General features: G+C 49.6%; 1 protein-coding gene and 1 pseudogene across 1 annotated transcript in view; one reads left to right on the forward strand and one right to left on the reverse strand.

Annotated features, from left to right (window-relative positions):
* Positions 1-13,255, forward strand: part of LOC119441397 (cytochrome P450 3A24-like) — a 113,047-nt gene that overhangs the window by 29,317 nt on the left and 70,475 nt on the right. Inside the window, exon 6 of the mRNA XM_037706020.2 lies at positions 12,830-12,918. Coding sequence (XP_037561948.1) covers positions 12,830-12,918 — 89 coding nt within the window. The remainder of the gene's footprint in view (positions 1-12,829; positions 12,919-13,255) is intronic.
* On the reverse strand, positions 424-1,736 carry LOC125942952 (uncharacterized; annotated as a pseudogene).

Raw genomic sequence — 13,255 nt, forward strand, 5'->3', positions numbered from 1 at the left:
TTCCCAACGCCTACGAACAAACGCGAGGTTCGCCGTTTTTTAGGACTTTGTGCGTATTACCGTCGCTTTGTACCCAACTTTGCGAAAATAGCTGAGCCATTGCATTTCCTCACAAGAGGCAATAACGCTTTCGTTTGGAACCCCGAGCAACATCGCGCTTTTTGTGACCTACAACAACGACTTCAGGCTCCTCCAATCCTAAGTCACTTCGACGAAGATGCCGACACTGAAGTACACACAGACGCAAGCAATGTCGGTCTCGGCGCCGTCCTTGTGCAGCGGCAAGAAGGTATCGAAAGAGTGATCGCCTACGCTAGTCGTACCTTGTCATCGGCCGAATCGAACTACTCGACTACAGAAAAAGAATGCCTCGCTGTCGTGTGGGCGATATCCAAGTTCCGACCATATTTGTACGGAAGAGAGAGAAACAACTTTTATTGAAAACGGCAAGTGTAAGAGGAGTTTATCTCCCCTCCCTTAGATGGCGGCCAGAAGCCCTTGGGTCCTAGCGGCATCTTCGGCTTGCCTGATGACTTGTAGTAGGTGCTCGCTGTCTGAACTGAGCAGCGCGGCCTTCCACTGCTCCGCGTTCGTATATGTGTTGTTTGGCCCCTCCACTATGTTGGGGCAAGCCCAGACTATGTGTCTGAGGTCCGCCCGCTGATTGCAGTCTTTGCATTTATCTGAGTAGAGCTCTGGATAGCAATGATTAAAAGCGATCGGGTTTGGGAAGGTGCTTGCTTGTAGTAGGCGCCATGCTGTCGCCTGCTGTTTATTTAATGAGGAGTGTGGTGGAGGGTAATGCTGCCTCCCTAATCTGTAGTGTTTGGTGATTTCATTGTAAGTGACCATGCGGTCTCTCTGCACTCGGGCGCCGCGTTGTTTCTGCTCCTGCTCGGCTCGCTAACTCTCGAGCTAGGATGTGTGCGGTTTCGTTGCCCGGGAGGGAGGAGTGGGTGGGCGTCCATATGACATGAACGTCACGCTCCCCGCGAAAGTTACTCATGATCCTTAGCGCCTCTTTCGAGACCGTTCCCTTAGCGAAGTTATGAAGCGCACTTTTTGAATCAGTGATTATGACGCTGGCCGTTGTGTAGGCGAGCGCCAGCGCTATGGCCGCTTCTTCCGCAATTTCCGAGTTTCCTGTTTTAATGGTGCCGCTGGCAAGCGAGTGCCCCGCTTGATTTGAGGCCACCACTGCCATGTGTCGACCGTCTGCATATTACGCCGCGTCTACATAGACTACGTTCGCATCGTTTTGAAACTTCTTATGCAGTGCTTTCGCTCTTGCATTCCTCCGCTCTCGGTGATGTTCGGGGTGCATGTTTCTGGGTAATGGGGGTATGATGATGCACTCTCTGATTTCTCTCGGGATGTCGTATTTATCCCCGCTTTGTCCAGTGTACGTGATGCCGAGCTTGTGCAGGATGTGTCTTCCCGTGTTGCTTCGCGCCAGTCTTTCGTATTGTGCGATTGTCTGAGCCTCAATGAGCTCATCTAGCGTGTTGTGCATTCCTAACGCTTCGAACTTCTCGTTAGATGTGGTGATCGGTAGGCCGAGGGCTTGTTTATATGCCCTGTTGATGATGCACACTATCTTTTGTTTTTCCGCCACGTGTAACTTGAGGTATGGGGCCACATACACTATGCGGCTGACGACAAAGGCTTGGATGAGCCGCACTAGGTTGTGCTCTTTCATACCGTAGTTCTTGTTGGCGATTCTTCGAATCAACCTGATGGTTGCTGGGTGCTGTTATCCGGTATTCTGATTGCTTCTCAGTTATGACCGTTTTCAGATATTCGGAGACCCAGTATTCTAAGGTGTTGTACCTGGGGAATTGGGTGACCCCCCCCCACCGAGATTGTGATGCTGGGCCACTCTTGATTGCGCTTACGTCCTCTGCTTGTAGGTCTGTAGAGTAGTAGCTCGGATTTTTGGGGAGAACATTTTAGGCCCTTGTTCTCCACGTATCGCTCTACCGTATTTACTGCTTGCTGTAAAATCTCTTCTATGTGGCCATCGCTTCCGCCCGTCACCCTTAGGGTGATGTCGTCCGCATACAGACTGTGCTGAAGTACTTTCATGCGTTCCAGTTCTGTGGGCAGGCCGAGCATCGCCACGTTAAATATATAGGAACGGGGAAAGCACCGAGCCTTGTGGTGTTCCCTTATTGCCTAATTCTATTTCTTCGGATTTCGCTTCCCCGACTCTGATTATGGCTTTACGCTTAGCAAGGAAATTTTTCATGTAGTCGTATCCTCTTTGGCCTATGTCGAGGTTTTGCAAGTTGCGCAATATGGACTCGTGGGTGACGCTATCAAACGCTTTCTCTAAGTCGAGACCCAGGATGGCTTTTGTATCCAGGGTGTGTGTTTCAGCGTCTATGATTTGGTTCTTTAATTGCAGCATGACGTCTTGCGTCGAGAGTTTTGGTCTAAAGCCGATCATGGAGTGTGGGTATAGCCCGTTATCGTCCATGTATTTGCCGAGACGCGTTAGAACCACTTTTTCCATTAGCTTTCCGACGCACGACGTCAATGAGATTGGCCTCAAATTTTCTATGTGTGGCTTTTTGCCTGGTTTGGGTATTAATTATACCTGGGCGGTTTTCCATTGCTGGGGTATGGTCCCCTTCTCCCAACATTCGTTTATGTACTTTGTGAGAGCGTTGATGGATTCGTCGTCGAAGTTTCGCGGTACTACTTTATTTGTTACACCGTCGGGACCTGGGGCGGACTTCGCATTGAGTCGTCCGAATTCGTATAGAATCTCCGCCTCCGTTATGGGGGCGTCGATGTCGACGTTATCCTTCCCTTGGTACTCTGGTAGTCGTGTCTTTGTTGCATCTCCTATGTATATCTTGCGTAGCTCTCGTAGGAGTTCTGCCTCTGTACCTGCGTGGTTTTGTAGTATCCGTTGCAGGTTTTGTTTTTGGGTTGTTTTTGTGCCTTCTGGGTCGAGGAGGCCTCGGAGTATGTTCCAAGTTTTGGACATTCCGAACTCTCTGTCCATTAGAGTGCACGTGGCTTCCCACTGCTGCTGAGATAGCCAATTCGCATGGTCTTCTATTTCTCTGTCGAATGCCACGATCCTGTTTCTTAGGCGCCGGTTGTGCTTGTGATCTTTCTAGCGCTTTTGTAAGCTTTGTTTTGCCTCCCACATGTGTAGGAGTTTGCTGTCCATTTCCTCCATGCCTACCTCTTGGGGAACGTTTTTGGTGGCTTTCTGCACGCTACGCTGGAGTGTCTCAGTGTGGTTACTGTTGCTTTTTCATCTGAAGTGCTATATGATTTGTATCCTGATAATTTTGTGGTCCCCCCAGTTTCCTGGAGAGCGATTACGTCCGGTGCTTGCTTGGTTTTTACGAATTGCTGCAGGTTGCCCCTCTTACGGCGAAACCCACGACAATTCCACTGCCAAATCGTGTACTCGTTACGCAGTGGCATGTTGGTTACTCGAGTCCGTGCATCCGATCTCAGCCGCAGGTGGTCTGCTGTGCGGCTTGCCTTTCACCGGCCTGGCTCCTGCGGGTCGGGCGTCTTTCGACACATTTTCCAGCTGTGCTACTCTACCCTAAATGACGTCGAACCGCTGCGACATTTCCACTCGCATCTGCGTTATCTGCTGTTGTATATCCGCGTGCATCTGGATGAATTGCTGTTGAAGACCTGCGAACTTTTCCTGGTACATGCCTTTTACTTCTCCGATTGCAGAATCGCTTTGCTCGTCTGCTTTTTCCTGTGCCCTTCGCTTATGCGGCGGCGTCTCTCCACTCATCGGTGTGGGTACGGGCGTCGGCGGAGCTTGATTTGTTGTTGACGCCGTACTAGCTGTGGGCGTGTTACGGGTCATCCGTGTCTTTTTTGGATGCTTAAGTTTTGCGTTTTCCTCTTTCAGCGTTTTTATCTCCTCCCTTAACGTCGCGTTTTCCCGCGTTATTTGTTGTAGCATCTGTTGGATCTGCGTTATTTCCTGTTCTAAGGCGGACTCCGCCCATGTAGTTGGAGCAGCAGTGCTAGAGACCGCGCATGCCCAGCTCACCTGTGCCCGGGTTCCTGCCTCTCCTCGGGTGGGTCGCGATCTTGATCTTGTCCTGGATCTCGATCGGGTTCTGGACCGGGTCCTCGACCTGGTTCTGGAACCGGGCCGTTCGCGACTGTTCCCTCCGCATAGTCCTGGCGTTGAGCCTTCAGTTCGTTCTCCTTCCGATCCGTACGTGTTCTTGCCCGTTGCTTCGCCAGTTCACTTGTTGTATTCGTTGATGCTGTCGAGTCTTTCCGCCTCTGCTTCTTCTCTTCTTCGTCGCTCCCAGCGCCTTCGCCGGACCAAAAACGGCATCTTGTATTTTGCCTTGCAGCATCTGTCTCCCGTGATGTGACCTTCCCCGCATAGCGGGCATTTTGCTTCACACTGATTTTCTTGCGTCGGGTTGGCCACGCCACATCCTCTGCATATGTTTTCGTCTGGGTTGGGGCAAACGTCCGCTCTGTGTCCCAGCCTCCCGCATTCGTAGCAAATGTCAATTTGCTTCCGGTAGAGCGAGCACCGGACGATGAGTGCTCCGTAATTAACGTATCTCGGCACATGAAGTCCGTCGAAGAGTACGATTACATTGTCTGTGTTGCCCATCCTCTTCGCGTGTAATATGCTTGGGTTTCTTGCTGTTACTAGGCTCTCGATAACATCTTCTGAGCTTTGTTCTTCGGATATCCCTTTTATGAGTCCTTTAGACGTGTTTTCCGATGCGGCTCTGTAGGCGTTGGCTTCGTGTTCTTGCTCTCCCACGTGGATCTTCCTGATAGCTCCGTACCGCCTGGCTCGCTCTTAGGACGGCGTGCTGACTACTATAATATTTTGCTTGTAGTTTATGCACATGCTGTCTTCTTCTGCTGCTTCACGTCCGACGCCAGCGGCATTTCTCAGGTAGCAGTATATGCGTGCCTGCCTGTGCTCCGAAACATTGAGGCCTCCTTGTGGTCGCACGATGACCTTGTAGTCTTCTGTCGGCAGATGAGGTAGTCTGCTTGCCTTGATAATTCTGCGTATGGTTCGCTCACCTTTCCACTTGATGTACTCAGGCGCGCGAGTCAGCGCAGCTGCGTCTCTTGGGATGGTTCTAGTCGGGCTTGAACTCCCTTCGGATGTTTTTCTGACGTTTCGTCTGCGGACTTCACACCATGCTGCGTCTTTGGTAAAGTCCTCCAGTTGCATATCTTCTCCTTCCACGCGTATGACGTCCATCGTGGCGCTAGACGTGCTATCGAGGCGTTCCGGGGAACTTCCGGCCGTCCTCGTCGGCGCGTTAGGCCTAGCACTCCCGCCCTCCTCGGTAGCGGCGGAGGCAATGGCTGATCGGCGTGGCGACTCGTAATTGTCTATGTAAGTGCCGGAAACGCGGGCCCACTTTGCATAAGTTGGTATCCAGGTGTTCCGCTGAACTTCCTTTGTTGATTGGTGTAGGTATTTTAACCAAGTTCTGCGATTTTCCGCCAAAACTAATTTAAAACTGCGAAGCCGACACGATGTGCGCCCGCACTTCGCGATATTCTTCTTCTTCCCTCTTTGTACGGAAGAACTTTCAAAGTAGTCAGTGACCACCATTCGTTGTGTTGGCTTGCAGGTCTCAAAGACCCCTCAGGCTGCCTTGCTCGATGGAGTCTTCGCCTTCAGAAGTTCGACGTTACAGTTGTCTACAAGTCAGGACGCAAGCACACAGATACCGACTGTCTGTCCCGCGCTCCTCTAGAAACGACTCCGCCAGAACTAACTGACGAATACAGTTTCCTCTGCGCCGTCACAGCGTCTGACTTCGCTCAGCAACAGCGTGATGACCTGGAGCTTCGTCCGCTCATCGACTACCTTGAGGGCCAACTTATGCAGCCACCACGGGCATTCCGCCGCATAATTTCGTCGTTTTTTTCTCCGCAACAACGTCTTGTACAAGCAAAGCTTTGACTCCAGCTCTCCAACCGATCTCTTGGTAGTGCCATATGCGATGCGAGAAGAGATCCTGCATGCTTGTCACGACGAACCGTCTTCTGGCCATTTAGGTTTCACGCGCACTCTCGCACGTATCCGCCACAAGTACAACTGGCCTAAACTGTCTCGTATCGTAAAGCACTACGTGAAGACTTGCCGAGACTGCCAGCGGCGCAAGACACCACCCATAAAACCAGCTGGCTTGTTACAACCTGTCGAACCACCTCGGGCACCCTTTCAACAAGTCGGAATGGATTTGCTTGGACCATTTCCTAAATCTTCGGCAGGCAACCGATGGATAATAGTTGTGACAGATTATCTTACTCGTTACTGTGAAACAAGACCACTTCAACGAGCTACTACTAACGACGTTGCCAACTTCTTCATTCATGCTATCGTCCTCCGCCATGGTGCCCCAGCAGTGGTTATTACCGACAGAGGGACCGCTTTCACAGCCCAACTCCTGGAAGAAGTGATGACCCTCAGTGGCACTGTTCATCGTCGGGCGACTGCTTATCATCCACAGACGAACGGCCTAACCGAACGGCGCAACAAGACCATCGCTGGCATGCTTTCAATGTATGTCGACGTGGATCACAAGAACTGGGACAGCGTTCTTCCTTTCGCAATTTTCGCCCATAATACCGCCGTTCAAGAAACAAGATTTACTCCTTTCCGCTTGCTTCACGGCCGCGAGGTCACCACAATGTTAGACGCAATGCATCCGCCTGACACCTTCGAATCTACCACAGCGAATACTGCCCAATATGCTCAGTGTGCCGAGGAAGCTCGTCAGCTAGCTCGCCTGCGCATTTGCTCTCAGCAACACTACGATGCTCACAGGTACAACCTCCGCCACCGAGAAGTTAGCTACCACTCCGGAGACGAAGTATGGATCTGGAGTCCCGTTCGCCAACGCCGGAGGTCAGAGGAACTTCTCCGTCGTTATTTGGGGCCTTACCGGGTTCTTCAACGCCTCAATGACGTCAACTACAAGGTTGTTCCAGAGAGTACCACGCGATACTCCCGCCGTACACCACACTCGGACATCGTCCACGTGGCTAGGATGAAGCCATATTACGCACGCTGATCGCCTACCGTCCCTACTTCGAAAGCATCGAGCCAATGCTTTTGAAGGGGGGAATTATGACACGTCAATTCAGTGAATTTACGTGTGGTGTGCGGTTCCCGTTCGCTGGTGCTTTATTTTGCGCGCCGCGGAGAATTCGGTGAGGAGAGACGAAGACAACGACGAAGACGTGCTGCGCGATCGGAGCTGTCCTGCTTTGTTGCCGGCTGTTGGTTGTCCTGCTATGTTTTATATATATATATATATATATATATATATATATATATATATATAGAGAGAGAGAGAGAGAGAGAAAGAGAGAGAGAGAGAAAGAGAGAGAGATAAAAGTGGGCAGATAAGCGCAATGCAGTGCGCGACAGCTGAGCCTATATCACAGCCCGCATATCCTCAAGGAGCGGAGCAGCTCCTTCAAGTCCTTCTGTTCTGGTGACGGGCTGGACCAGCGTCTGAGGATTTTCTCCCCTCAAAAAGGTGATCGCCAGGTCTATCTAGCACAGTCAAGAGTTCTTTTTTACGAACGCTATAACGAGATTAGCCACAGAGAAGGTGCCTGATCGCCTCCTTGCAGCCGCAATTCCCGTGCGCTGGACTTTCTGTGATTCCAATATGGAATGGGCATGTATATGCGAATGTCGCACCAACTCATAGGTGGAACTGAAGTGTGGCTTAACCACGTGGTATTCCTGTCGAAGACGGAGCTGTAGATGCGGATCCACGTACGCTATGTGTTGGTGAACTCTGTCGAGCTTCATTGTACCAGGGCAAGCTCATGCGTCTGCGAGCGAAACCTTGCTGCTGCGTTTGTTCTCGTCAGTGGCATTGAAATAGAGTGAAGACAACAGTGCTGGGTTGATCTGGCGGCCTCATCTGCATAGTCGTTACCGGACATACCGCTGTGGACCGGTGCCCACTGACAGACGATGATGTGGCCCTTGTCGTTTGCGTGGTGATGAAGTAGTCTCATTTGACAAACTAGTTCTTTAGTAGGTTCACGATAAAACGGCGACGTAGATAGTGTTCAGAGTCAAAGAAGAGGGACCCTGCCTGGTGCCCATTCGAGTGACATAGCTCTACAGCCATGGATGAAGACAACTTAACTGCCTTGATTTTTATGATGATGCACCTCCCGCTAATGACGACTGCACCTGCTGAGCTTGTGGAGAAAACACTCATCCGTGTAAACCCGAAAGTGCTCACTGTGCATAAATGAAGGATTAGTAGCAAGACCTGTTTTGAAGAGTTGAAGATGGTACTTTTTTGATACCAAGAATGCTTGGTAGGAAAGTGGAGCTGCAGTCATTTTAACCAGTAGGGAGCTTTCTGCTGTGGGCGGAACGCTCTATGATAAAGTTGGAGGGTGGGTAGTGACAATACCGCTACGCTGAACGTGGTCTAGCCACAGAATTGGAGGCGAGATGGTGCTATAGAAGCCAGGCGAGGTTGCGGAAGCGCACCCTTCAAGTGGCCGCAAGAATATGCGTGCAGTAACAACGGGATCTGCTTGATGGCTCCTGTTTTTGCCAAAGATGGACACCTGAAAAATCGAAGACACATTTGATGAACTTAGGCTTGCACACTTCAAGGCATGGTGGTTTGTTCTACAGTTTATACACAGAACAGATAATGTATCCGAACCGTTATTCTTTAAACGTGAACTCAAATCGAACCTAAATAAAGAAATTATGGTTACCAGTTCGAAACGAAATACTCCAAGCATTAGACAGACGCGAATTGAAGAAATGCATTAGCAAATCTGCTTTCCTTCTAGTCAGGTCGCCCGGCTTCCACCTGATCTGCCTCGCCGTGCGTCGGCACTGGTGCTGCGATATGCCAAAAAATGTCACAGTTTCGCCCTAAGGGCGAAGCAACGAATGCGATAGCAACACAGCAATGTCATACGAAGTAAGGTGAGCGGCTTTGGTAGCAATATGAAATGTAGTAAACATGAGCTGATTAATTAAGCAGGTGTGCTGCGGCGTAAGTAGACCGACATGAAGAGAGACTCGATGACCACGAGAAGGCGCGTGTGAAACGGTGGTGTTGATGAGAAGCGCTTCCCGTGGGCAGCGCGTGCGAAGGGACACACCTGTAGCGCTGCACTGCCAATCCGGGCAGTATTGCATGTGTAGCGTGCGTTGGAAAATATGGCCCGACTATTACTAACTGAATGAACAAGCGTGGTGTGACCGCGCACAAACAAACATGAATACATCACACTGAATGACTGCAGACAACGACTGTCAAAACGCTGGCAGCAAGCGCATACGCCGCAGCGGGCGAAGGTACGTGCGGTCTATCGCTTCAACGGAAACTGAGCGGCGAATGCACAGCGCATAAAGGTCAGAGCCGTGTGGAGATAAGAGACGGTGCGGGCGAGCGACGAGCGCGGTTGGCAGAGTAGAAGTGCCCCCCCCCCCCCGCTTCCTCCGGCGCTGGCTTCCCGCTTCCTTGCTTGCGCGTGGGAGATTGAGTGCGTTCGATCTCCGTGATAGCGCGCGTCCCCGCTTCCGTTCGGGCATACGGCGCGTGGCGAAGATTTTATCTATATGGAACCTCACGGCGACGGCGACGGCAGAAATCCGGTTGAAGTGTCCATATAATTGCTATCGCAATAAAAGTGATGGCCCCAAGGCCGAGACGCTTGCAGTTTTGAACTCAGTAGTGCTAGCTGCGCTCCATGGCAGAAACATTTTTTCGAGGATCTCTGTAGGACCGCCTGTTGTGTCGCAATTGACTTTGTACCTTGTCCTCTAATCGGGCAACTCAAGCATCCTTCATAAAAGGAAAGAACCTCGACTGCGGTAAATAACAAAAATTTATAAAGCACGTGAAAGAAACGATATGCGGAGAAGAATAAAGATGAGCCGTGGAAGCAAAGCTGCGAGATAACCAGAAGAGCGGCAACCACCGATTTGCATGCGGCTGCAATTTAATATCGCAGTCGCGAAAATGCAAACATGTTGTCACTAGTGGTGGAGCTCGGAAAACTCTGGGTGCTACGTGCTCGTATTAAGCAGTTGAAAATTGCTTTGAACGTACAGCGTGGCATGCATATCACTTCTTGCCTTCATTACTATAATATAGGCACTGCTGTTGCTTTAGCAACGTGGGTGTAATGGCGTCGAATTCGCGACAGACGACGCGGGCCACTAAGAAAGCACGACAATTAGCCAAATTTGTATGGTGGTATCTCCAGTCGTACATATAAAACGAGATCATGATATTCGAGTATCTTTGCGTGTAGAATCGTTCCAGCGTCCATTTTTGCTTACGACACGGTACTCGCGTGTACGCGTATACACGCACTATGCCAGCAAACGCCTGCTTTCCCGAGCGCCTAAGGTGTAATATTTTCATCGTGTTCTTTTAGATGTTCTTGGCGATGTTCTTTAGCGAAAGAACTTTAGCTTTGCCAATAGTGAATGCGCTAGATGTGTTTTTATACTACATTATGTGTGTCGTAATGTATAATAAATGGCATGTGTCTGTTCAAAAATAGCGTGCAAAATTTTTTTAAACGTGCATAACAGGTTGTCATTCCTACAGTTATATTCACTGGTATTTTGTATTTATTTCGTTTCTTAATTTGTAGATGTATCCGCGAACTTGCTCAGCTATTCCCTTAGTTGTTTCATCACTAAACTGCGAATACTACATGCCAGAGCGAAATCACAGATTTATTTATTGAGCCCTACTTGATTTCATTTCGTTTACAAAACAAGTGCCTAACTTAACACACTTATTACACATCATATCATATTTTATTATAACCTGTCCACCTAATGCTTCTGTATTGCGCATGTCAAAAGTTCGTATAACACATGTTTGCTACTTTTGTTGTTCTAGTCCATAAACGTATATGTATTCAACTTAAAATACACAAATGCCATGCGCCTGGAAGCAAGTACAGTACATAAATCTAGGTGTTTTAAATTACAACTAGAGAAAACAGAACGGTTTTCTGTGGCAATGTAGCATCAAATCTCCATGCTTGAAGCCACGTAACCTCATATCACGATCCTTCGAGGTAAATGCCTGCACACACAAACCAGCCGTTAATAGCCTGCGCACACCGTGTCATGTTACAGCAACATGGCATGGTCAGCATCAACTACATTGTGCGTAACTGGTTCGCGAAATTTTATAGTGTTCTATTTTTCCGAATCGGAGTTGAACCGGAACAAAATCGGAGCAGCTTGAACCAGAACTCGAACCGAACTGGTATTTTTTGGGGGTTGGACTTCGAGATCAAGCGGGCGTTAACTATCGACTTGTAGTCTTCTACACGACAGGTCTCAATACTGCAACACCGAGCATCACGAGCACTGGTATGGATTTGTGGAAACAGCGCTAAAGTGCTGTGTCTCGAGGCATTTCCAGCATTGAAGCAGTTTTGATTAAAAGACTGACGAATGACGATGAGCTGTCTGCATTGGATGCAAGCGTCGCACCGGGCAAATTGTCGAGGCTTCATGCCCACTGACACCAGATATTGCCAGCTTGATCAGTAAATGCAGGTCAGCGCCACGGATGAAAATGCCGACGACATCACAGCTGCCGAAGAGGTATTGTATACAACAGCCTCCAACACATTAATTTCCCTCATTATGTCCACCATGCTGCGGTTCGTGAGCGAGGAGGTTATTGCAGGCGCTGAGCCTTACATATTTGATTTGGCCCAGAACAAGAGCATCATGTGGCACATATGTAGTGTCGCGGTTAAGTGGATTTATATCACCATGGAGCTTCCATAGGTATAAAAAAATGTTGCGTAGACTGAGGGATTTTAGGTCGCAATCTCTGTTGCCTTATTGGCTAAAGGCGACGCCGGGAGGAGTGCTTGCTTTATGCATCGCTTGGTCATGAAGTCACTGTAATTTGAGGTTTTGTCATTCGTGAGCTGGAATGATACGTTATTCGAGCTCTCGGTTGTCGGTGCAACTCGCATGACCTGAGCGCTTTCTCGGAGCGGCTAGGAATGTCGTGGCAGGACCGAGTGGGACATAAGGGGACACCGAATTTGTCACCGTGGTTATTGCAGTGTCATCTCCCGCAACTACTCGGGATGCAGTTTGAAAACTGCAGAGACAGCAAGCATCGTTCTATAGGACATCCACTTCGCTGCCGCTCTTGCTGCACCTATGGCGCAGAAAGATAAAGAATTTGGTTAGAAAAACTTGTTAGCAGCTCAGTAAATTAATCCACCAGTAAAAGCTATTCCAATGTCTAGAAAACGGCGTCAAAACTGTGACGCCGCCTCTTCACTTGTTCCGTGTGTGAATGCTGGACAAATTATTCATTACCATTACTGCCTCCAACCTATCCCACATAAAGTCGAACAGCATTCATATATTGGCTAGCTACAATAATGTTCCTTGAGGTGCCGGATAACAGGGAGAGATTTCTTTGCTGCCCTCAAACACCGCCTCATGTTTTGCAGTTACTGATGGCTCCCCCCCCCCCCCCCCCCCCGGTATTCGTTGTGCAACTCTTTCTAGGGGACTTGCCCCACTCCATTTCTTCCCCTTAATTTCAACTAAAATGCCGCGCAACATTTGTTTGATCATTGATCTATGCCGCCGTCCTTCCGTGTCTTAACGTGACGCCTATTCTTGAATCAATCGCAAGTTGTACAGACATTAAAAAAAAGAAACTACTTCAAGGTAAAATAACTAAATATCCCCTCGGAAATATCGTGTAGCTTTTTAAAAATTTGTCTTATCAATAATATCACTGTCCCTGATTCTCTTTATCTTCAGATGCAAGCGATTATCGATGGATGTGCCGCTTTGACATCAGAGCGTCTGAAACGAGCCGCGGCGGCGTCTGAAGACGTCGACTTGAAAGGGTGAGATAATGCCACCAATAGAGAGCACCTATCTGTAAGAAACGTACGTCGACCTCTGTAAATATCGAGCGCTCCGAAGAGCGCGATGTGCTCCACCTAAGGGCAACGCCTGCCTGCTAAATGGCACATTGCTGACTGTAGTCGTGGCAGCGAGAGAGAGAGAGAGAGATTCAACTTTAATGGTGCCAGCAATTCACGAGGGCGGACGCAGCCTCCCTCCGCCTAGCAGACGGCCGAGATCCCCTGGGTCTCAGCGGCTGCCTCGGCTAGTGGACGGCCCAGACCTGGTCTTGCTGGTCTGAGCTGAGCAGCAGGGTCTCCCACTGCTGCTGGTTTT

Source organism: Dermacentor silvarum, chromosome 2 (genome assembly GCF_013339745.2).
Source record: "Dermacentor silvarum isolate Dsil-2018 chromosome 2, BIME_Dsil_1.4, whole genome shotgun sequence".
Taxonomy (NCBI): Eukaryota; Metazoa; Arthropoda; class Arachnida; order Ixodida; family Ixodidae; genus Dermacentor; species Dermacentor silvarum.